The following is a 25,697-nucleotide window of genomic DNA, read 5'->3' as shown; positions in this document are numbered from 1 at the left end:
TACATTTTAACTTTTTCTTCACATATTATCGGAATTTAAATGATTTTGTATCATAACAATGAACTACTTATAATTTTCAGTTAGCAAAATACAGGAGTGTGAAACAGTAAACAAAAATTAATTGAAAACATAAAATTTAAAACATTAAAAAATAAATAAAACAAATAATTACAATAATAATGAACATTTAGGTATTTTAATTAGCTATGCTGAAAATATTCTGATGCACACTGTGTACAGCTTTTTCCAAAGTTCGTGTTTCAGAGACCAGCTATATGACTCATGGTTGGATGTGATGTGAAAGCTTCCTTAATTTGTGTTATAACAAGCATTTTCATTTTTCAAAATAAATTAATAGTGGTGGGATATTTTGTGAAATTTCAAATTAGTACAGAAGTTGATTGTTCGGTTTTCAAGAATGTTAACTACCTTTCAATTTTTATACGAAACATTTTTGTGTTTCACAGTTTCAAAAATATTCTCTCTAAATCCAATACTCCATATTACCTTCTGGGATGCAGAAATTTGCGGAAGGGTTGCAGTTGAACGATTCTCTTCCGTCGTAGTTGGTCCCATTCCTGCAGGATCTTTACCGGCCGCACCGATGTCCGAGCCTTGATGTTTTACCAGATTTCTGGTATTCACGGTACACTCGTGAAAAGTGTCGTACGGGAAAATCCCCACCTCGTCGCTACCTTGGAGATGCTGTGTCCCATCGCTCGTGCGCCGACTATAACACCACGTTCAAACTCACTTAAATGTGATAACCTGCCATTGTAGCAGCACTAAACGACCTAACAACTGCGTCAGACACTTGTTTTATACAGGCGTTGCCGTCCTCAGTGCCATATTCTTCCTGTTCACGTATCTCTGCATTTGAATACGCATGGCTATACCAGTTTCTTTCGCGCTTCAGTGTAGATGCTAGATAGGACGCGGAGGTTCTTTTCATCACGTATTTTAAGCTGTTACACTTGTTCTGTTAGTTCTAAATTATTACTGGTGTTGCGTCCACAATTTAAGCTTAACGACAGTTTGCCCACCGCAATTTTTGAACATATGAGAAATGAGGTACCTTGGACGGGTCGGTGGTGATGAAGGTGACCTGGTGGCCCCTCTTGGCCAGCTCCAGACTTATCATCCTGAGGGGTAGTTGGTGGCTGACGGCCGGGAACGCCACGACGGACAGGATCTTGGCCGCATCCGAGGCTCCCAGCACCGACAGCATCACCAGCAACAGGCCGGTCACCATGGCGGTCGCCTGCCGACAACCAATAGCTGTACTCCACTCGTTACACACGCTCACGTCTTTATGACAGCTTATGCGGCTGTTATAAATGATACAGCAAATACCAGTATATAACCTTCACCATATTAAAAGTGCAGTAGAACCAGTGAAACGATATACGTATCATACAGCAAGGTAACATGACACTGTTGAAGCAAGAAGTAGATCGTTAGGGCAGCTAGTATAAAAGGGAGGCGAAGGATTGGGACTAGAGACAGAATTGTTGACTGAAAAAAATGGTGAATGTGGAAACGTCAAAGACAGAACAGGTAACATGTAAAATTTGTGTATAGCAAAAACGCAGCAAATTAATTGATTAGATGTAATAGGGACTCAAGAGGACATAAAAGCACTTGATAGACAGGTTCGCCACCATCAGCCGTTTGACATACAACAGGCTCCTTCCAGGTTTCTCCATGCATTAAGGTCCAGTTTCGTCTACACCGTTTCCAATACATCATGGTCTTTTCTTGTCTGTTGGAAGCCAGCAAGAAACTCCCTTGCCCTATCTATTTTCTTATCTCTTGGAAGCCGGCAATAAACTTACTTTTGCTATCTACCGCCCATTCGTTTGGCTACACGTCCGTTTGACTTTAATGACCCTCATAGTTAAGTGTTCCTATTGCCTATCTCCCAACAAATTGTTCGTTGTCGTGTCTCTACGAGTAACTTTGGACAAGTCTCTCCGAAATCTCTCTGAAAAACTCCGTTTTTTAATGGTTTCCGCGCCAAAAGTAGCTTGTTTTCATTTAGCTGTATGCTTTATAGTTTACATTCTTAAGTTTCTTGCCTATTTCTGTATTGAATGGGCACAGTTCCACATTTTAATAACAACTGAATGTAGAGTTCCGTCGTCTTTGGTAGCGATAGGTACGACAGTAGTAATTGTGTCTGAATGCTAGCTGAGCTGATGAGCCTTCGCTCACAGCTCAAGGTGCTGCTGGGTTTGATCACACATCTTGAGGCTGTTGCCAATGGGCGTCAATTTGAGGGATAGACATGGGTATCTAAGAGACATCCAGCATGTCCCATGTGTCCCCCAATCAGGTTCACTATTGTGGCTGCCCTTGTTACACCCATGGACGAGTAGAAGCCGCTTGAAAGGCCGTCCTGCGTCGTCTTGCAACCAAGTGTCAGTGTCTGTTAAACATATTGAGTCAGATGCAATTATTTGCTCTGTTTCAGAAGAAGCATATTGGCCTTCAAGATACGGGAGTTCACAGAAAACGAGGTAGATGGGAGTTCCAATATTAGCCATGTAATAAGTATCTTTAGAGATACGGCAGTAAAGGAGCTGTGTACTTTCTGGTGCATTTTTCACCATATCTACATCTGTGTCATAAGGGTTCAAGGAGATTTATGACCTTATTAGTATAATTTGATCCTAATCGGACAATTTATTAATTTATTAGCGGAATTTGCTAACCAGTTAGCATAGTTTGACAGTAATCTCTGAAATTATCTTACTTTATGACCCAAATTTACAATTCAGTTAGCATAATTTTTTACCCAATCACACCTTCTCTTGAACATGACCTGCTCCGTCACACCTCTAGGCCAAGGGGAATTCAAGGGCAGTTATCCTAGTGGATATCTGAAGGTCAAAGATATCGGGCAAGATGGTAGAACTTTGAAATGTCACAGCCAGTCCGAAGATGTTTGCATATATTATGTCACAAGCAAATATGACGAGTGACATGGCTGACGATCAAAGGGTCAGAAAGATGTATTCATAAAGTGTCATATGAATCGCTATGACGTCACTTGCCATTGATAGTTCCCACTTCCCTGCTCCTCCTCCCCCCAAGAGGAATCACTTCCTGCACCTGACACTATGATTTATAACATGATACAACAGAGAGTTTGCCCACCCCCTCCTCACTTCCTGCACCTGACACTATGATTTATAACATGATACAACAGAGAGTTTGCCCACCTCCTCCTCTCCCTAAGAGGAATCATGTCCTGCAGCTGATGGGAATGGTGGCTTGTAAACAGATCTTTCATATATATCCTAATGTAGTAAACCTCGTCGAACCCACCACTTTCGACAAGTACACCAGAGTGTGATCACTCCCCATTAGTACTTCCAGTAAATACAGATATTTTGTTCTCCCCATTCGTATTAAGATTTTCTTCCACATATTGTGTGAAGTAATTTGGAGGCCCTACTTGCACTTTAGTAATAGTTTATTCTTGTTTGAGTAGCACTTTATACTTTTCCTGTGTCACATACGTTTCCTTTTTATGAAATTGATCTCCTTTTCCAGTTTCAACATTAACCACCCTTAAAGGACTAATTTCTTCAATAGGGCTTGCCTTAAGTCTGTTTGATACATGGATACTTTTTCTGAAGACTTTTGGAGCCACATTATTTATAAGAACAGCAACAATTTATGGTACTTTTTCTTAAGACCTATGGAATAGCAGCAAGCACATCATCCAGTCCACCACATGTTGATACAAATAACATCTTTTTTTAAGCAGACCCAGATGCGAAGGGAGACTTTTACATTGATCTTAGAGATATGGTATAACCTAATGTAGTAAATTCCTTCCAACCCATAATTTTCAATAAGTCGACCATTTGATCACAACATTAGTATTTACAGTGAATGCAGGTATCTTGTATTCCAAATCTACATCCAGAATTTTCCATAATCTGTGTGTAAATGTATATGCAAATGAAAAAGGTTTTTATACAAGAATACATGTATTCTTATTCACTACCTTACCAGGCATGACTTGGTTTTTTAGCATCGAACCGAGATACAGATGACCAACCCAGCCATACTATCTACAAAGTGCTTGCAGGAGCATGTTTCCCTCCTCCTCCTCCTCCTCTAAATATATACACAGAAGAAATACCATAAACACAGTGCTACCTGCCAAAGAAACCCCATATATACACTAAAACACATGGACTGTGGTGGAGGTGGATTGTTAACTTAAACTATTTATAATACATCTCTACATCTCCTGCTTCTTACAGAATCTCACTCCACACCACCTAACAAAGGCGACATCCGTTATTACTTCATTATATATTATTGGCATAGAATACCGATCAACTGCTACTGTCAAAGCTTTGTATATTCGTACTCTTAACGATGCAAGATGTATGTGGCAGAGGGAAATAATGTTCGAGGAACAGATTTGATCCAATTATAAAGACATAACACATTGCCCAGCATCACGATTGTGTGTGTGTATGCGTCGCAAGTGCCCCATGCGTCCAGGGTATCGTTCAGACGGGGATCCACTTGTGCCACATCTGGGTACAGTTTGGAGGTGGATCCACCCCTGTTGCATGCAGGGTGGTGTTCAGTGGTGGATCTACTCACATCAGATCAGGTATGGTTCGGATGATATCGACCTGTATTAGGTCTGGGTAGGGTTTGTACAGTTGGACTACCTGCTAGTATTTTAATGAAGTCAGTTACTCAAACATTATTTCCATCTGTAACACACAACCTGGATCTTTAGAGTATATACCAATCTTCGACAGCTGCAGTGATCGGTATTCTGTGTTAATAGCACACACTGTAAAGTGAGAATGTGTGAAGCCTTTGTTAGGTGGTGGTGTGATATTTATACAAATTATCAGCATGTCCTGACTCAAGCACACTACTATATACAGTAAATGACACTAACAATAACGGGCATAACACACAAAGAATAACACACAATATAGCATGTGGTTTGTTTGTGATTGTTTGCTTCATGGTCATGTGGAATCGGAGACAAGGGTAATGGGGTACCTGACGTGGGTGCTGCAAACTAAGGAGCTGGACATCACTGTCAATCAGCCGATTGTCAAACACTAGGAGAAGAAGCCGTCGTTATTGTGACCATTTCCTGTGCCTATTATTAAAATATGAAATTGAGTTGTAAGTATACAAATGAAAAATGTTCTATTTGTAAAATGAAGTGAGTCTCCGTTAGTATTCAGCGGAAAGCACTGCATATAAATGTGAAGGTTCGGTATATGTCGTCTTCTGTAACAATATATAAATGTCGTAAAATAAAACATCGAGACAGAATTATTTGGGAGATGTATACACCCGAATTATGAATTTCGTTCCCAACGTATTTACTTTGAAGAAAGTACTAACCTAACCAACTATAACAAGAGGATGTAACTTGAAGGACTGACATATTCTGACTACACGAAACTACCATGATGTTTAATATGTTTGAAAAGTACTACCTACGACAACCGAAAATTTATGTTGAACAGAGTGATTTTTGCGTTTTGGGAATATTTTCTGGAAGTTATAGTGAAAGAACAAGTCACACTGGTCTAAAATATTGTCAGAATGAAGAGAGGATGTTCTTTTAACAATCTGACTTTACTTTAAAGCAGAGACATTACTGTGATAGTTACTCTCTTTACCCATGGAGACAAAAAAAGAGTGGAGGTCACATTACGTCACAGACTTGAAGCCAATGTCCGCCATCTTAATTAGTCGAAAACATTAGGTTCACCGCATTCATACCCACATAGTTCACCTCAGTGACACTGCCCCGTGACATAACTCTGTGTCGTATTACTAGAGCAAATACGCATTCAAGAAGAAATTGGTTTCTTGGCACCAGGCTTTTCACGTAAGTTCTATAATTTGTAGTATTTAAAACAGTTCTTGATCGCACACGACAGAAATAATTAACAAGAAGCACTTGTCAACATCAGTATGCTAATGTTTTTGGGCTACTTAAAACGGCGCCCACTGCGGGTTCAAAACAACGTAAGTCTACAATGGTACGTTCTTTCTTATTTTAACTTTCACGTCTTTACCGATCTGGAAGAGAGTTTGTGATCTATGGGAACCATAGCAACGGAAGAAACACTGAATCTAGATTACGATAATTTCACGAGAATTGACTTAAATATTGCTCACCAATAATGTTAGAGCTTTGAGGATGGAGCCTGCGTTGTGTTTGGGTAGCTCAGATGGTAGAGCACTTGCCCGCGAAAGGCAAAGGTCCCGAGTTCGAGCCTCGGCCGGCACACAGTTTTAATCTGCCAGGAACTTTCATATCAGCGCACACTCCACTGCAGAGTGATAATTTCATTCTAGAATGTTAGAAGAGTTTTTACCCCTGATCCGTATAAGTTATGACCTGCAACCTTAGAAAATGTCTCCGGAGAGACGGCAGATATTGCGTCCGGGAGTACGAAGTATGAAAAATCTACGCTGGACGGTGTGGCCGAGCGGTTCTAGGCGCTTCAGTCTGAAACCGCGCACCCGCTTCGGTCTCAGGTTCGAATCCTGCCTCGGGCATGGATGTGTGTGATGTCCTTAGGTTTGTTAGGTTTAAGTAGTTCTAAGTTCTAGGGGACTAATGATCTCAGACGTTAAGTCCCATAGTGCTCAGAGCCATTTTATGAAAAATCTACCACGAGTTAACGAATTCACTATTACCCCTCGAAGACGTAACTGATACAGAACGGCCGTGGGAGGCTGCTTGGATTGAGGGGGTACAAATATTGTTGAATAATCTCGTCAGTGTAATTGCATCTCGTTATTAACGAGTTATATGTGTATTATTAACGCGACCAAAGCTAGTGCACATTCCTATCGTACTCTGTGTGATTGAGACACAATCTGCGATCCTGGCGCGGATGTCGAGCGAAATACGGGATGCGGGTAGCGGGCACAAAAGAGAATAAATCAAGAAAGAAATAGAATCGAATCATCATACTACCGGGAGACAGAAAACATGGGACGAGCATCCAGACTCGATTGAGAAGACGAAGACTCAAGATCAACTTCGAATAAGAAGATGAAGTAAAGCAGAAGAAGTAGTCCTCTGGGAAGAGTGGTTTCTTTTTGTGCAGGTGGCGCAGCTGGTGCGAGTGTGGAGAGTGTTCAGGCCGGCTGGCAGCGACCAACACGCCACAAGGAGCAGTTAGCGCCTGCTGCATAGTCACGCCGCACACACGTTGAAACGTCCCCTTAGAAAAATTTACACAAGACTGAGCTTAAACTGACACACAATATATTTAGCGCAACGCAATCTGACTTTCAAAAATCTCTACAAAAGAATGGCCCTGACTAACATTAACCTATACCTTTCACAAATCACTTACCTCACAAAAATCTTCGTTACTCAAGCTACAGCAAAATAGCAAGCGCCACTACTGCCAGCTAAATAACAGATTCAAACTATGGAAGGCACTAACTACTAGTTAGCAAATGAAAGATTTTAATAGAGAACAAACAATGTATTTACCTTAATAGTCATAATATATATGCCATCCAGTCTTACAAATTTCAAATCTCCGCCATTTCTCTCCCCACATCCACCACTGCTGGCGGCTCACCTCCAACTGCGCAACGCTACGCGCTGTTAACATCCAGCTGCCCAACACTACAATGGCAGACAACAATGCAAACTAGCCACAGACTGCACACAGCACAGCCAGTGATTTTCATACAGAGAGCGCTACGTGGCGGCGGCGTTACCAATATAAGAACCTAAACAGCCTACTTACATAGTCCCCATGCTCCCCACAAAAAAATTTTACAAATTGTTTTGGGCAGTGGCCAATAATGATTTGATAAAATTTTTCATAATTACAATAACAAAGAAATCAAATGCACACACTTATTGATACAATGTTTGTCAAAAGCTAAAATTTTCTCACAGTCCATAAAGACAGTCCTGATCATTCATCATAATAGTAATTACAGTTTTTTTTCACAAAGTCTCATTAGTAAAAGAAATTGCACACAGAAGTAGTGGATTTCCATGCAGTCTTGAAGAAGTAGTGTTGTCCTTCCAACGGAAAGACAGTGCTGACTCTTGACATGCTGACAGGTAATGGGCCACAACAGAGCAAACCAACAGCAGAGTCATTCGACGTTTTGAAGAATATTGGTAGGTAGGTCATCACAGAGTAGATCCACTATAGTCTTTTTAGAGAGTATGGTATAGGTGGGCCACCAGAGGTGCAGACCCACTGCAGTCCTTGTAGAAATAATGGTACTGGTGAGTCAGCAAATGTGTAGACCCACTGTAATCCTTGTCAAAATAATGGTATTGGTGGGTCATCAAATGTGTAGACCCACTGTAGTCCTTGTAGAGACGGCCAGCAGCCATCTGTTGCGACTGTGCAGGTGCACAATCACCATCGAAGAGTCTTGCAGAGAATATAGCAAGTCCATAAACCACCACTTGTGCACGCACAAAGTTTTTGGAATTGTCCTTAGAACCAGCAATGCTGTTATCCAGTCCCTTGCTGAATTATTAACACACGTGCAAACACTATCAGTCCCTACTTCTCACATATTGTCAATATACTATGACCAACAGAAACGTGTGCAGTGAAATGTAACTTACAAGTTAATAATATGATGAACTGGTGTCAATCACAATTTTATAACATAAGAATACAATTACAAAGGTACAAAATACATCATTAAAAACGTAATAATACAGATAACATTTGTAGTAATACAGGCTTTACAAAACAATAGAAATAAACATATACATCAGTGTTACAGGAATTATGAGATAAGTAGATACATAAAAAATCAGAATAAATTTTGAAACATCAACTTCACACATGTCTAAACATCTTTACAAAGTAAATAACATATTATTAATGTCAGTTATATTTGAGGATAACAGTATTCCTCATCATAGTGAATGTAGCTTAGTATTAGAAGAGAAAAAAAATTCTATGAAACAGTACACAGAGACAGGAAGAAAACAAATACACAAGGGTACACAAACACATAGTGGGATAACACAGAAGGAAAGGACAGGGTTTGTTTTCAGTGTAACATTTGGTACTGCAGTCCAACCCAAAACTTCATTCCATAGATCTTTCATATTATTTCGATATTTGCTCCAGCCAAAAAAATCCTATCCAAGCATGCTTTCTGTATTTTTATTGTATAACCTCTCAGTGCATTTCTTTAAATTCATCGCAACTCATTCTCTTATAGGCTACCCTCTCTTAAGCTAACTTAAATCTACTGAGCTCAGATGCTAAACTAAGGGACGAGGCAATGCAGCAGCACAAAACAATTAACGCAAACAACAATAAAAAAATGCCGATTTGCGAAGCAAGCAGCATTATAGAAATTAGCAAAGCAATTGCAATATTACAACTAATATAAGGCAATGTGCAGCAAACAAGAAAAATAAATCAGTAGTAAACTGGCTTAGAAGAGTAACACAAAGTCAAATTCAGTAACACTATGCCTGGCAAAGAGCAGCAGCAAATGCAATAACTTATATGTAAACATGACAAAGCTCAAGCAGAAAAAATATTACAGTAAAAATGGCCATGTCTAATACCTATGTCACATCTTAGTGTCTATGTAATTAAAGTGGTGCACCACAACAACTTATTGTAAAAAAAAGTATATTACCATGTACTTGAAAATAAAATTATGTATCAGTTACAGTTTGTTACTAGTCCCTTCTTATTGTTCTTTCCTTTCCAAGTGCTCCTTTTTTGAAGAATGTGGATCACACAATTATTATTTAATAGATCTGTTGACAGAAAGTGTTCACATTAGCAAATGCATTTTTTTTATTTTATAAAACCAATGCTGCAACACAGCTGGAAACTAGATATCAAATGAAATAGGCAACTATGAAAAGCGAAGCATAAAAATATCATTCAATAGTCATGTGACATTTCATAAGTTAGTAGAAATTCTCTCGACTGTCATAGAAAGACGCTTGTCATAATCAGGTGTGCAGATGTAAGTATCTTTCCAAGTTTGAGCGTGTCGTATTTGCGATGCTTTCTACAAAGTAATGTCAATAGCGAGGATAAGGGCCTCCCCTTTTTTTTTTTTACCTGTGCCTCTGAAAACGCACACACTAATGGCTTTTTCTCCAGGCGTCTGACGCAGCTGGGTGCCCACGACGCATTACGTGCAGGTGGTCACTTAACTTTCTTACGGAAATATTTACGACATCAGTTTCCGCTACAGTGACAGTCTCATATAAAAATATTTCACAGGTCAAGAATTTGCGTTACAAATCTGTAGAAACAAAATGCTATTGATATAACAGTGTCCAAAACATTTTCATCGGCATTGTGATACATTAACGCATTTACACACATTTCGTAACTCTTAAAGTACGATTCTTGGTTTCCAACATCCTTTTTCACAAATCAGAGTCCTTAACCACTACTCATTATTCCTTACCTTATTATACATATACATATTCGTCGACACTTCTTCAATATTTCATCATAAGAAATACGTAGCATAATCAAATTCCTCATGTACGGTAGCATCATCTTATTGAACATAAACATATCTCAACAGCATAATACACATCGACGTCATAATAATATCATAACATTTCAGTCAATTCTCAAAATTGTCGTAGCTTCCTCCAATAATTTCAAAACCTAAAAAAAATTCTCTGCTCATGTCAAAAGTGTCATCTGCCTCAAATGTACTTTAAAAATCGTGATCCCATACCAAATACATCATTCAAAGCTCTCATAATATCACAATGGGTCCGAAAAAATATGAACAGTTCACAAAGTACAGACAAAATACAATTTCATAAGTGTGAAGTTATCCAACTGTGTAATTGCGTAAACATGTGTCACTGACGTACTAAAAAATGTTTGTCTCTCAGTTGAATGATCAGATAGCTGTGTAATTCTGTTTTAGAGGAATATGGTACCGATGTGTAAAGTTGTATAAGCAAATACCATATTAGCTAGGGCTCCTTGTGCTTGCCAAACACATGGTACACAAAGTAGGCATGTACCCCCCTGAGGATAAATGTAATTATACCCTCAGGTGTTACAGATTACAGCAATGGAATGAAATGTATCACGGAAAACCTTTGTATCATACTAATTCAAAAATCTTTAAAAATAAATGTTTCAAGTACATAATTAATCACTCAAATACGTGTACTGTAGCGCCAAACTGTGCGTCTTGTTGTAAGATAATCTCTGTGGAAGTGTCGTAGTTATCGTCCTCTGAAAGCTAAGTTCTGCAGAAGCCAACGTACTTACCTCATGATAAACAAAAGTGAAATGCTTTGCGTATAGATATCTTACTTATTACGCTTGTTGTTGTGATGAAGAAAGTACTGTGCTGTAACGTATTGTTGTGCTACGAAAGGCTGTCTCCTTGTAGCTATACCACAAAAGTTACTACTAAAACGTGTTTTACTTTCCAGAATAATTCAGAAAAACTGTGCAGGTAGAAAACAGAAACACCGCAAAAGCAACATTGTAAATTGTCACTCATTAGTAGCGTCGTGATAAAATCGTGTAGCTGTCACATAAACTAACCACTGTGTCATCTGGTATCTCACAGAAAGTACTTTAAATCCAGAATGTATTTTCAAGTAAACCAAAATGTTGCATTAAAATCTCATTAGCAGTACTGGTACATGTTCTAAGTATGTCAGCCTTATAGTCGTTACGTAATCGTGCAACTAACAAGCAAGAATACACACACACAATAACACTGTGTCGTCTGTTCACCATAACAATGCACTCGTAAATACTGTCTAAATATGGTCCCTAGGTTCTAGACTGGATAGTGAACTTCAAAACATTGTTGCATGTTAACAGTTTCTAAGTCTGACAAGGCATACTAATAACGTGAAGTGAAAAATTTTATGGCAAAGACTAAGTTATAAAGCAGATTATCTTTCAATAAAGGGTTTTACATGTGAAATGTGGTGCAATACTTTACTCTTCCTAGTACGCAGAGTTTCAACTTCAACGCAGTTATCATGTGGTATACGTCGGTAAGGAATGCTAAAATATTTCTCAAGGTTAGCGTCTACGTTATTTTTCTCGGAGCCAGCCGGCGCACGTGTCTGCCTGCGGTGCGAGTCATTGTCTGTCTCTTTGTTGCCGCATGTCGTTACTGGAATTCTACGAATTCACTTTGCCCAGAGGGCCCAGCCCTGTTTAAATCCCGCCAGTTCTGATGAAATTCACGTCTGTCGTTATGATTATATCATCTGTCGTCATGTCGGTAGTTCGCGTAGTTTCTTTCTTGTCGGTCACGTGTGGAGAATTTCTCCCTGAATTATCACTGCACGGTGGACTGAAGTTATTCTGTCTCCCGTAATAATAATTGTTTTGGTTCCCATATTGTCTGTTTCTCTGATTGTCTCTGTGATAGTCATTAACACGGAGAGGTGATCTGTCCCTGTAATTATTACTACTCTGCCAACGGTTGTGATACGGGTTGTGTCTGTTTTGGTCACGATTTGTGTTGTCAGAATAGCCTTGTCGCGTCCAGTTATTATTTCTGTCATCGCAGAATTGTGACGGATGTGACCTGTAATTGTTGTGCTCCTATTTTCGCATTCCGCGATTGTCAGTGTCAATTTCCAGTTCTTGTAAGAGCTCCTGAAAAGCTGCAATGTCGTCTTTGCAACGTCCTGCTAAAATAATATGTCGTAAATGTTCAGGCAATTTGATTAAGCAAATGCGGATGTGTTCTGATGGGCTGTATGGGTTTGACAGGTACTGATTCTTGTGCAATATGTCTTCAAAATATTTCACAAGACTGGAAAATTCAGATTGTTCGAAATGTTTCATCATTATGATGCCATGTTTTACTCGGTCTTATGTGGCTTGAGACCAATATGCTGAGAGGAAGGCATGGTAAAATTCTCCTTCACTGTGGCAATCGTGAGTGACCGATCGCATTCTTACAGCTGGTTCATTCTCCAAGTAGCCACACATAAATTCTGACCTGTGCTCCAATGACCAGTTGGGAGGAAAACAATGAGAGAATTGATGGAGCCACGCTTGTGGATGAATGTCGTTGGCAGAATTCTTAAACGTTTTTAATTTACGTGTAGTAATGAACAGCTTATAGTCAAAATCATCATGTCGGCGAGTCGCATGTCGGTGATTGTTACGTCGTTTCGGCGGTTCCATCTCAAAATTCGGTGTACCTTGCCAATTTCTTTCATAATTTCCGAAGTGTCCTGTGTTATTATTTTGTGGCTGTTCCGTATTTCTATGCCCATCTTCCCGTACTGGAGCGCGAGTGTCCTCTGAATTACGTAATTCTTGTATTACCTGTGTCAGCTGATCTTGTACTTCCCGGATTTCTCTTTGGTGTTGCGTATTAATTTGATTCAGATTTTGTTTCAGTTTCCTAATTTGTTCGCACTCTTCTGTGTTATTAAAGACTACCGGTTTTGTGTCATTCAGATTATCATCTACCTTCGGAGATAAATTATTTAGCTGATCCGAAAGTTCAACTACTTTCTCTGATAATGAACTAATTTCCTCCATGTGTCTTTCTACTGTGTCCTTTAAGTTTTCCTGAGTTTTTGCAAGTTGCGTAACCGAATTGGTAGATGCAACTGAGTCCATTTTAGCTTGCAAGGTCTCATGATTTTCATGAACAATAGTTTGCAGTTCTTTTATGGCTGCTTCGTGATTCTGTAATGCATTTTCATGACACGAAAAAATAGGTTGGAAATGCACACAAATTTGTGTTTTTACGTCATTACAGACCTTTTGACATTTCGATTCGATTTTATGTAACACAGTAGTTAAATCTTCACGTGTTTGTTCGAGAGTTTGTTCCAATGAGTGTAACTTTTGAAGCTTTTGCTGTGTTTGTCTCTGATTTTGTTCCATTGTGTCTAACTTTTGAAGCTTTTGTCCCATTTGTTGCATTAATTGTAATAACAATGCACTGGCGTCTGAAACATGTTCCTCAGTGCTATTCGGCAACGCATTTGAACCGGCAATATTCGCAGTTTGAAAAGTAGAAAATGTGTCTTGACTTATTTGAGAAAAGGGTGAGGACGCAAAACCTGAATCTACAGTATTTGCAAGATTGTGTCCTGTCATTTAGGATTCCTGAGGCAAGCTGTTGCCAACCGATCGATCGATAATGCTTCTCTGTTCACTAATTGTTTCACTGTCTACACCATTGTTTGCAGCCCGCTCCATTTCCCTATGTACAATTACCCAATTACTACTTTGAACATTAGGTAATTCATTACTCGGTGGCGCTAACACACTGCTTTCGTCTTCACTGTCATTTCTCAGTTTACTTTGGAGCCTAGTATTACGTTTTTCACACGCCATTATTGTCACAATATTTCACACGATAACACAGATAAACACAATTTGAAGAGCAACAATAAGAGAACACATTAACATAGCACTGAAAATAATATCTCGTTAATTGCAAGCGCAGCTGCGAAATACTTGGTGCAAATCTACATGCATGCCACAACTGTTTTACTGTACAACAATGAAAGACTGCAACTACAAAGGAGATTCTCTCTACAATTACGCGATAGCAATAAACAATAGCTACACTAATTACACAAACTACAAGAAAAAAAATCGGAAGATTCCAGTGAGGTATCCTCGGCTAAGGGTCGACATATGAAACGTCCCCTTAGAAAAATTTATACAAGACTGAGCTTAAACTGACACACAATATACTTAGCGCAACGCAATCTGACTTTCAAAAATCCCTAGAAAAGAATGGCCCTGACTAACATTAACCTACACCTTTCACAAATCACTTACTTCACAAAAATCTTCATTACTCGAACTACTGCAAAACAGCGAGCGCCACTACTGCCAGCTAAATAACAGATTCAAACTACGGAAGGCACTAACTACTAGTAGGCATATTTAGCAAATGAAAGATTTTAATAGAGAACAAACAATGTATCTACCTTAATAGTCATAATTTATATGCCATCTAGTCTTACAAATTTCAAATCTCCGCCATTTCTCTCCCCGCATCCACCACTGCTGGCGGCTCACCTCCAACTGCGCAACGCTACGCGCTTTTAACATCCAGCTGCCCAACACTACAATGGCAGACAACAATGCAAACTAGCCACAGACTGCACACAGCACAGCCAGTGATTTTCATACAGAGAGCGCTACGTGGCGGCGGCGTTACCAATATAAGAACCTAAACAGCCTACTTACAACGTGGACACGAGGATGCAGTCAGCGTTCCTACGCCGCGGCCCAGGTATATGCAGAGGACGCAGTCCGCCTGCCTCAATCACCTCTCCCAGCAACGAGTCCAGCAACAAGATTAGAAGCTCGGTGAATCAAATAGATTGATAACAGTATCAGAACGATTGATAACAGTATCAGATCGATAACAGTTCGTGTCCTGTTCTGCGAGTGTAAAGTGAAATACGTTCGAATGTGTGTGAATTTCTAAGGGACCAAACTACTGAGATCATCGGTCCCTAGACTTACTCACTATTTAAACTAACTTATGCTAAGAACACACACACCCATGCCCGAGGGAGGACTAACCTCCGGCGGGAGAGGCCGCGCAATCCGTGACGTGACGCCTCAAACCGCGCGCCCGTAAAGTGAAGGGACCGATAAGAGAGACCTGAATAGACTCAGAGAGCAGTAGGTGATTCAGAAAGTACAAGTCGTATTAAAGTAAGACTACCATCGGTCTACACTTAATAATCACACTGCCCTGTATAGTAACTGTTAGTTGTGACAGCCGTTAATTAAAACAGTTAGCAGAAATGTAAGCGCGAGTTTCGGCTGCGGAATGGACACGAAACCGGAAATAAAGGTTAGCTACTCAAGCTTTAAAGATGAGAAATGAAATGGTTGCTAGTAATTTAAAGCTACAGAAAAAATGGAAGAAAAATTTAGCTCTTGAAATGACGGCTCTTAATTTAGAACTAGAGAAAAAGAGGCTGAAAATTTAGCCAACCAGTTGCAAATAAAGGTTAGTAGCCCTTGACCTAGGTTTAGATATATGCTAAAATATCTTCAGAAGCAGCAGGCCTTGTTACATCACATGATGGTTCATTAGATTAGATGAAGCCGAGCGGCTCTTGTCAAACAAAACTGACAAAACAAGAATTATCGCAAGCGATGGCTTTAGATAGCAGCCAGGTTACATATGTCGTACTTCAGAATGAATGCTCTCTCGTAAATGCCCACAGGTACAGGTTCTCGTCAACATAAAATTGTAATAGGCATCACAGGATAAAATATTTGCATAAGTTATGTGTACCTTATGCCAGAGACTAAGGCCAACCAGGTTGGTTGCAGCAAAGATTTTGTGTTGGTTGGGTTGATTTGCAGAAGGGGACCAAACAGCGAAGTCATCGGTCCCATCGGATTAGGGAAGGTAATCGGTCGTGCCCTTTCAAAGGAACCATCCCAGCATTTGCCTGAAGCGATTTAGGGAAATCACGGAAAACCTGAACCAGGATGACCGGACGCGGGACTGAAGCTTCGTCCTAGCGAAGGAGACTCCAGCGTTCTAACCACTGTGCCACCTTGCTCGGTCAGATTTTGTGTAAAAATCAATTTGTATAAAAGATTCTTGCAGGATTTCCTATAGTATTCTTCGTTACAGATAAGCAGATAGATCTTTGACAGTTTACACCATACATTGCTATGCTGCAGCAAAACAGTTGTACCGAAATACTCCGCTGGCAGTAGAAAACATTGGTTCGAACACCTTGGGGTTATGTTATAGAATAGTACACATGTGGAGCCACTTTATTTGTATAGAAATTTGTGTAATATTATTTTTCCAGCCAGTAATTCGGTCTTGTGTCAATATAAAATTGTTTACGTCGTCATTTGCCAAAATGTGTAATATTTCGAGTACAAACACAATAATATGACATGCATGCATCACATGTTGGCACTACTGATACAATCGCATTACGTCACCGATTACTTGTGACATAGCCGTCGAGCAGCAGAAAACACAGCTAAAGATGGGTCACAGAGTTGATTGGCAGCTACGGGAGAGGAATAGAATGGGTAATGGGAGCGGAGAGGGCTTTATCTAGTTCGGCTGCTCCTTTGTTATCTTCAGCTGCCACCAGTGTGGCTACACCCTCTTTGGGAAAGTAAACAAAGGATGTACTGTCATTTATAGCTGATGTAGTGGCTTTCCCAAGACAAGGTTCCTGGGTGCGTGGCCAATTATTGCAGATAACAAAGTTGCATTTGGCACAGGAAACAAAGGCATTTGTCAGGTATCGCAATAGGAGGTTCCCAGTAAGTTTCAATTCTGCAAGAACGTGTGCAGAGGCGGAGTGTTGTTTAGTAGCTGTTACAAACGGTAAGAAACCTAAATTTTTATTAAAGCGCACATATGTCAAGGCGAGTTTTATCTCTCGGGTAAAAAAAAGCAGTTGAACCCTTCACATTAGATGTTAGGTGGGATAATGATTTGGAGTCACTACGTTCAGAATTGTTGGGATAGAATGGAAAAATCACTACACAGAATGCGTTTTGTCATGAGTTCCTGGTCTGGGAACATTTCAGCTATTAGTGCACGTTCCCTGTGTGGGAGGAGGCCGCTTTGTAGTTAGACTTGGTTACTGCAGGAAAACCTATGCAGGATTGATGGTTGGTTAGAGCCTGAGGCTTGACAATGGATGTAAGTAAGCTGCATTTAATGTATATTAGTGTGTCGAAAAATCCAGAACTGTACGTTTACATTATCGCTGGAAATTGGAGTAATCGCAAAAAGAATACCTGGAAGTAATCATCTGGAACCGTGTTAAATTACCAGAAGATGCAGTGAGGGCGGTGCGTTTTGTGAAGGGTTCGTATAGTGGATGCGAGAAAGTTGCAAATAAGCTACACAAACTAATACTGAGCTTTACCAGCAATCATTCTTTCCACATGATTCGGGCAGGGACACAGGATAATGTAGTCTCTGCCACACACTACGAAACACTTTGATGTTATTTACTGTAAGATGTAACGAGATTATAACAACTCACTGACTCGAAAATTACGGCTACATCTGACGATTAGGTCCGCGTATTAGAGTCCCGGAGCTCGTATTTATGTTCAGTTAAAAATCCACTGCCGGTATTCGTGTCTACGTGCGAGAATATTTGCAGTCCCAAGTCGTGGATGGTATCCATGACATTCCCTCCATTATTTCGGAATAATACTAAATTAACTGCCTTTCTTTGAATTTTTCTTCAGCGTCCTCCTTCAATCGTTTCTGCTAAGAGTCTCAAAGCGTGCAACAATACTCCTAAAGAGTAGACACTGTTGCTCCGACAGTGCAGCATTATCACGATGTTTTCCTCGACCAGTGTAGGCCCTGCGCTCTGTTTAGTGTAATATAAAACGTGAAGAAAGCTAAAAGATGTGGAATTTATTACTCAATTAAACGAGAACTGGAAGATTACAGTGCACAAGCGACAATGAACTATGCTCCGAATGCTGCAGTTGAAATCTGTGTTTTAGTGTGAACGCTAGTTCTGCAGGCAATACGCCACCGCGTTACCTGCTTGTACATATGCAACACCCACATATCTGAGGGCGTTGAGGGGTAGACACAGCTCACTCGACTGCCCGTGCTCACCTGCAGAGGCGCGCAGCAACCATAGTGTCTATACAGGGTGTTTCACAAGTGATCGTCAATAATTCACACATGGAAAGTACAGGCCAAAAGCAGCAAAAAATCTCCAACATGGGCCCACAGATCAACATTTGTCGAGGTACACCACATTTTCTGTTGAGGCTCATGTGCCTAGGAAAACATGACATCTCTAAACTTTAAAGTGTTCGAAATGTTATCCATGCGTCTGAATGCAACACTGAACTCATCTCTGAAATGCGAGTCCTCTCAGGCAGTCCTGGAGAATTCTGTGAATGCTGGAAGGCTGCTTCAATCCGCAAGCGTAATTTCTCAAGAGAGTTGGCTTCGCTAGCGTAGACCAGGCTTTTGACATGACCCCACAAGCAGAAATCCGTGGGATTTAAATCCGGAGACCTTGGAGACCGTCCTCTACATATCCGGTGTTGACCATACGTCCGAGTTAAAAGCCGGCGCACTCGTAAATGAACATGTGCTGGAGCACCGTCATGTATGAACCACATGTTCAGGCGCTGGTTCAATGGGACATCATCACGTACATCTGGAAGTACAGTACCACAAACCGCATGAACTGCTGTCCGGTTAGTCTTTGTGGTAGGAAGTGTGGTCCAGTTATGCAGTCTCTGAACAGTCCTGCCCAGACGTCCAACGAATAACGCTGCTGATGTCGTGATAGTTATGTTGCATTAGGATTGACATCGAGCCAAATGTCACAATTACGGTGTTTAAAAATATCGTCACGAGTAAATCCAGACTCATCAGTGGACAGTGTACTGCTTACAAACAGGGGATTCAGGGTGCACTGTTGTTGCACCCATTAGCAGAAAGTCTCTCTAGGAGGGAAGTCCGCATAGTTGAGGGATTGCACTCGCTGGAGATGATATCGGTAGAGTACTGCCGATATAAAATCTGCCACACACTGCTATGACTCAAGACGCGCTCTTGAGTAGCAATCCTCCTCTTTGATGTACTCGGAAGTTCGTGTACAACGCGTAACACCCTTTCCTCAACATCTGGAGTTACGGATCTGGCTCGGTCTTCTCGTACATGGTGTGCCAAACTCCCGGTTTCTCTAAGGCGCTGATGTAACTGGCTAAATGTACGCCTGTCGGGCTGCCTGTAGAGAGGTAAAGCTCCTTCATACAATCGTGCAGCCTCAAGGGCACTGCCGTTCGCTTTGCCACACTTTACGTGCAGTAAAGGAGTTTTGCTATTTGGGGAGCAAAATAACTGATGATGGTCGAAGTAGAGAGGATATAAAATGTAGACTGCCAATGGTAAGGAAAGCGTTTCTGAAGAAGAGAAATTTGTACATCGAGTATAGATTTAAGTGTCAGGAAGTCATTTCTGAAACCAAAATTTTACCAGGTTACTGAATTTATTTTTTTATTACGAGGTTTAGGAATTTTTCTGTTTCCATCTTACATTAAATGAGAAAAGAATTTTGTGGGTACGTTAAATGGGAACCAATTTTGTTCAGAGGTTACACAAAAATTAGAATCATTAACCAAATAAATTTAAAAGTATTTCTAGTGGGGAAGTTACACTTGGCGACAACCGACCAGGATCGGATTTACTTTGTGAATTTCTGAGAAGTAGTCATATATCTGCTCTTATTTACTTAAATGTAGTTTGCATCTGACGCAACGCATTTACTAATTTGTCACTCTTTCTTTCACAGATCATCGGCAATTTATTGCTCTTTGTTGTAATTGTATTTGTTCCATTTTTGCTTGGTCTTTGTTTCATTTTGTGCTTAATTTTGATTTGTGAAAAATGCCGCGAAAACTGTCAATAGTACATCGCGATGTGCAATGAGTGGAATAGCCGACTCGAATAGTTTGACCGATAATATTTGCGACACTCATTGTAATAATGAGAATCCTCCATTTTCGGATAATCAGTGCGTACCGACTACTAGTAATGATTTTAAACCTAATGATCAGCAAACAAATTCAATTTTGTCCACTGTTAATTTAACGACAATTGATGACGTGTCACTTTCCATTACAATGAACGCCGCCCAATTTGACACACCTGGTTTGCAAAATTTACGTAACGAACAGATAAATTTTTCTAATGAATATGAACAGTGTAATCAGAATACGCCAGATTTATTTGATTCCGACGTAGTGTCTAAGAATGCACATTCAATTGGCGAACCTGTTCAAGAATCAGAGAATGACCAAATGGTTACACAAAACGCGACAATTGCAGGTACGCCGTCAAACAGCACAGAGAATAGAGTAGGTAATATTGGCATGGATCGAGTTATGGCATTATTGCTACAACAAATTAATGAAAATAATGAAAATCTCAAAAAACTTAATAAAAAAATAGACAACAATTCCAAACAGTCGAATGAAAGACAAGATAACAACTTTAAACAACTTAATGAAAATTACAAACAACTCAATGAAAAATTAGACAACAATTCCAAACAGCTTAGTGAACAGATTACAGCCGTTGCTGTGCAATGTCGTGATACTAAAGAACAATTAGGTGAAGAATTTAAGGCTTGTGCTAGGAACAGTAGTGAAGAAATTAGATCTGTGGCACAAGAATTAAATAATACACATGCAGCCACAACTAAATTACTCAGAGACGAAATTAGTGCAGTCGCTAAACAATGCTCTGAAAACGCAAAACAGTTACGCGACGAGTTTAAATCAATGTCCGCAGAACTTTCACGCACAGTGGGTGCGAAAGTAGACGCGAAATTTGACCAACAGAATAGCCAAATTGACGAACGTTTTAATCACCACCTACAAAACAGTGAAACGCGTTACCGTAAATTTATGCAGGAACAGAATAAAGTATAGCGACAAGTCATGGAAACAATTACTGCACAGAGACAGGAACATAAACGTAAATTGTTTACGAAAGCAAAAACATACGTAGACAACAATATTGCTACAGTATCAGACAAAATTAATTCTATCAAACAGTTGAACACCGAATTACATGATGAAATCTCTGATCTTAAAACAAAAACAGACACGCAGACACTTTCAGACAATGACCGACAGACTTGAACAATTAGAACTAATACAGGATCCCGATGCCATCAAAGCAGACGTTAAAAAATTGAACGAAACCACACGTAAAATACAAAAACAAATTAATGCTCGTGATAATAAAAACGATGATCACGTAAAAGCACTGACTGAAAAATATGATGAATTGGCCAGTCGTGATGATGTTATCGAAACTAATAATGACACCAAATCAGACGATACGTCACCTGTTTCGTTTAGTCAAACACCCGAATTTCAAAATTTACAGCAGACGATCAATGAGATAGGTTCGTCCAATAATACATTACGTAGAAAATTGTCAACTTTACAGCAGGAAGTGACAGAAATGAAAAATGTTTCAGCCTTTAACACATCACAGCATACGCCACTTTGCGAACATTTGTCAGACACACACAGCCAGTATAATTTAGGTAATTTACAGAGAGTACGTGAGTTAGATTCCGAACAGTCAGGGACAAATAGATTCTCATACAATCCTGAACCCGTTCAGACGAACAGAGACGATAATTTTGATTACAAGCACTTTCTATCCGTGAGAAAATTTAAAGTATAAAAATGACAGAACACAGATTCACGCTTTGGACTGGATACGACAATTTGCTTTTGTATTTTTATCAGAAATCCTTGGGTAACAGAAGAAATATTGAATTTAATTGATGAAAGGAGAAAATATAAAAATGCAGTTAATGAAGCAGGCAAAAAGGAATACAAACGTCTCAAAAATGAGATCGACAGGAAGTGCAAAATGGCTAAGCAGGGATGGCTAGAGGACAAATGTAAGGATGTAGAGGCTTATCTCACTAGGGGTAAGATAGATACTGCCTACAGGAAAATTAAAGAGACCTTTGGAGATAGAGAACCACTTGTATGAACATCAAGAGCTCAGATGGAAACCCAGTTCTAAGCAAAGAAGGGAAAGCAGAAAGGTGGAAGGAGTATATAGAGGGTCTATACAAGGGCGATGTACTTGAGGACAATATTATGGAAATGGAAGAGGATGTAGATGAAGATGAAATGGGAGATACGATACTGCGTGAAGAGTTTGACAGAGCACTGAAAGACCTGAGTCGAAACAAGGCCCCTGGAGTAGACAACATTCCATTGGAACTACTGACGGCCTTGGGAGAGCCAGTCCTGACAAAACTCTACCATTTGGTGAGCAAGATGTATGAAACAGGCGAAATACCCTCAGACTTCAAGAAGAATATAATAATTCCAATCCCAAAGAAAGCAGGTGTTGACAGATGTGAAAATTACCGAACAATCAGTTTAATAAGCCACAGCTGCAAAATACTAACACGAATTCTTTACAGACGAATGGAAAAACTAGTAGAAGCCGACCTCGGGGAAGATCAGTTTGGATTCCGTAGAAATACTGGAACACGTGAGGCAATACTGACCTTACGACTTATCTTAGAAGAAAGATTAAGGAAAGGCAAACGTACGTTTCTAGCATTTGTAGACTTAGAGAAAGCTTTTGACAATGTTGACTGGAATACTCTCTTTCAAATTCTAAAGGTGGCAGGGGTAAAATACAGGGAGCGAAAGGCTATTTACAATTTGTACAGAAACCAGATGGCAGTTATAAGACTCGAGGGACATGAAAGGGAAGCAGTGGTTGGGAAGGGAGTGAGACAGGGTTGTAGCCTCTCCCCGATGTTATTCAATCTGTATATTGAGCAAGCAGTAAAGGAAACAAAAGAAAAATTCGGAGTAGGTATTAAAATCCATGGAGAAGAAATAAAAACCTTGAGGTTTGCCGATGACATTGTAATTCTGTCAGAGACAGCAAAGGACCTGGAAGAGCAGTTGAACGGAATGGACAGTGTCTTGAAAGGAGGATATAAGATGAACATCAACAAAAGCAAAACGAGGATAATGGAATGTAGTCGAATTAAGTCGGGTGATGCTGAGGGAATTAGATTAGGAAATGAGACACTTAAAGTAGTAAAGGAGTTTTGCTATTTCGGGAGTAAAATAACCGATGATGGTCGAAGTAGAGAGGATATAAAATGTAGACTGGCAATGGCAAGGAAAGCGTTTCTCAAGAAGAGGAATATGTTAACATCGAGTATAGATTTAAGTGTCAGGATGTCGTTTCTGAAAGTATTTGTATGGAGTGTAGCCGTGTATGGAAGTGAGACATGGACGATAACTAGTTTGGACAAGAAGAGAATAGAAGCTTTCGAAATGTGGTGCTAAAGAAGAATGCTAAAGATAAGGTGGGTAGATCACGTAACTAATGAGGAGGTATTGAATAGGATTGGGGAGAAGAGAAGTTTGTGGCACAACTTGACTAGAAGAAGGGATCGGTTGGTAGGACATGTTTTGAGTCATCAAGGGATCACAAATTTAGCATTGGAGGGCAGTGTGGAGGGTAATAATCGTAGAGGGAGACCAAGAGATGAATACACTAAGCAGATTCAGAAGGATGTAGGTTGCAGTAGATACTGGGAGATGAAGAAGCTTGCACAGGATAGAGTAGCATGGAGAGCTGCATCAAACCAGTCTCAGGACTGAAGACCACAACAACAACATAGTAAAATCGTGCGTAGTTTATCAACGTTTTATTGTTTTTATGTCCATTTTCATCTCAAATCTGGAGCACGCTCGCGCCCGTTACGGAGAGGAATGCTTATTGTTGAGTGCGGGCCGGCGAGCAGTCATTGAATGTTGCCAGTGCTTCACAGTCACGTGGTAACGAACTGGCGGTTTGACAGCGTTGGCAGTGGCTACCAACCCTTTTTTTTTGTTTTTTTTTTTTTAACTTGTGCATTCTGTTGAATCGTGGGTACTGGAGCAGCTCGTCAAGGCGACATGGTCAACCTGGACGGTAAATTGACTGCACCAGCAACGAAGAACAGTCATCGATGAAAATGACTACTGTCACCTATTGCAGTAAGTACATTAGCTTGTCTATCCTTTGACTGATAGTCACTGTATCGTCGTTACAGCGTCAGAATACTTGAAATGCTACCTCACACGCGGAACATCACACGCGTCCATAAGTTTATTACAGTTTTGATTCACACAAGAGATAACTAGTTTTTCGTGTCCATACATGTGTCAAATTACGATTTTACACACGTGTCCATCATTTTGTGACTGAGTCACACGCAGCAATCCATACGTGTCCATATATGTGTCTCTATACCACAGAGTAGCACAGGTAATGCTAAAATTACTTATGATAAAAGGATCATTTACAAAACATACATAGTTTTTTTTAATTACTGTCCAAGACCTAACGAAAAACGTGTTTGCTATTCTGAATGGTGCTTCTGATGCACGTTAGATTTTACATGTATTTTAAATCTGATTCTTTTCCTTTTTCTTATTGTTCTATAACAGCCTTTTTTTTCGTTTACATCAATAATCAGTAAAATATACCCACTTTGGCGTGCCGAACAGTTCACGTTCAAAACTTCATCTAACAGAAATCGGGAAAATTATTCCTATTTCCTAGGATGCTTTTGCTCACAGCAAATCAGATTTACATCACGTTTCGATAAGTAACTGCAGATACGCATTAACCAACGAGCCACGATCGTCAATACACACAACATACACACGTCAAGTCTTTTGAACCAATTTCCAAATTTCTTCCCCTACCGGGTAGGGTAGAAAGGTAAGAATGCTAAAGAAGAAAACTACAATAGGATAGTGCAAGGAAATGAAAGATACGAAGATAAATAATAGGTGAAATAATCAGTTTAGCAAATTCATTCTTCGGCTCCACCGTTTTTAGTGTCATCCACTGGCATAACTTGACTTCAGTATTAAAATGTCTCACAAATCCGCTTACAAAGCATCTTCAAATATATTTCAAAATCACGGCATGCGGACATAGCAGAAGAATATAAGCAGACTGTCTCAGTCCTCAACTAGGTGTCTTAATATCGAAGGTTTCTGTATAATACTCGTGACATAGGAATAGTCTCTCTAAGTTTCTCCAATACAGGACCTAATTCTTATTATAAATGCAAATTTCTTAACTGGTTGACTCAT

The 25,697-nt window shown here is 39.9% G+C and overlaps 1 protein-coding gene across 1 annotated transcript in view; it reads right to left on the bottom strand.

The window, feature by feature from the left end:
- LOC126175958 (UDP-glucosyltransferase 2-like) overlaps nucleotides 1–25,697 on the bottom strand; it is a 71,437-nt gene that overhangs the window by 19,155 nt on the left and 26,585 nt on the right. The window contains exon 2 of the mRNA XM_049923045.1: nucleotides 1,076–1,261. Within this exon, the coding sequence (XP_049779002.1) occupies nucleotides 1,076–1,252 (177 nt within the window). The 5' untranslated portion in view covers nucleotides 1,253–1,261. The remainder of the gene's footprint in view (nucleotides 1–1,075; nucleotides 1,262–25,697) is intronic.

Source organism: Schistocerca cancellata, chromosome 3 (genome assembly GCF_023864275.1).
Source record: "Schistocerca cancellata isolate TAMUIC-IGC-003103 chromosome 3, iqSchCanc2.1, whole genome shotgun sequence".
NCBI classification, from domain to species: Eukaryota; Metazoa; Arthropoda; class Insecta; order Orthoptera; family Acrididae; genus Schistocerca; species Schistocerca cancellata.
The sequence above is the reverse complement of the archived record's forward strand: the minus strand, read 5'-3'. Positions and strand labels throughout refer to the sequence as shown.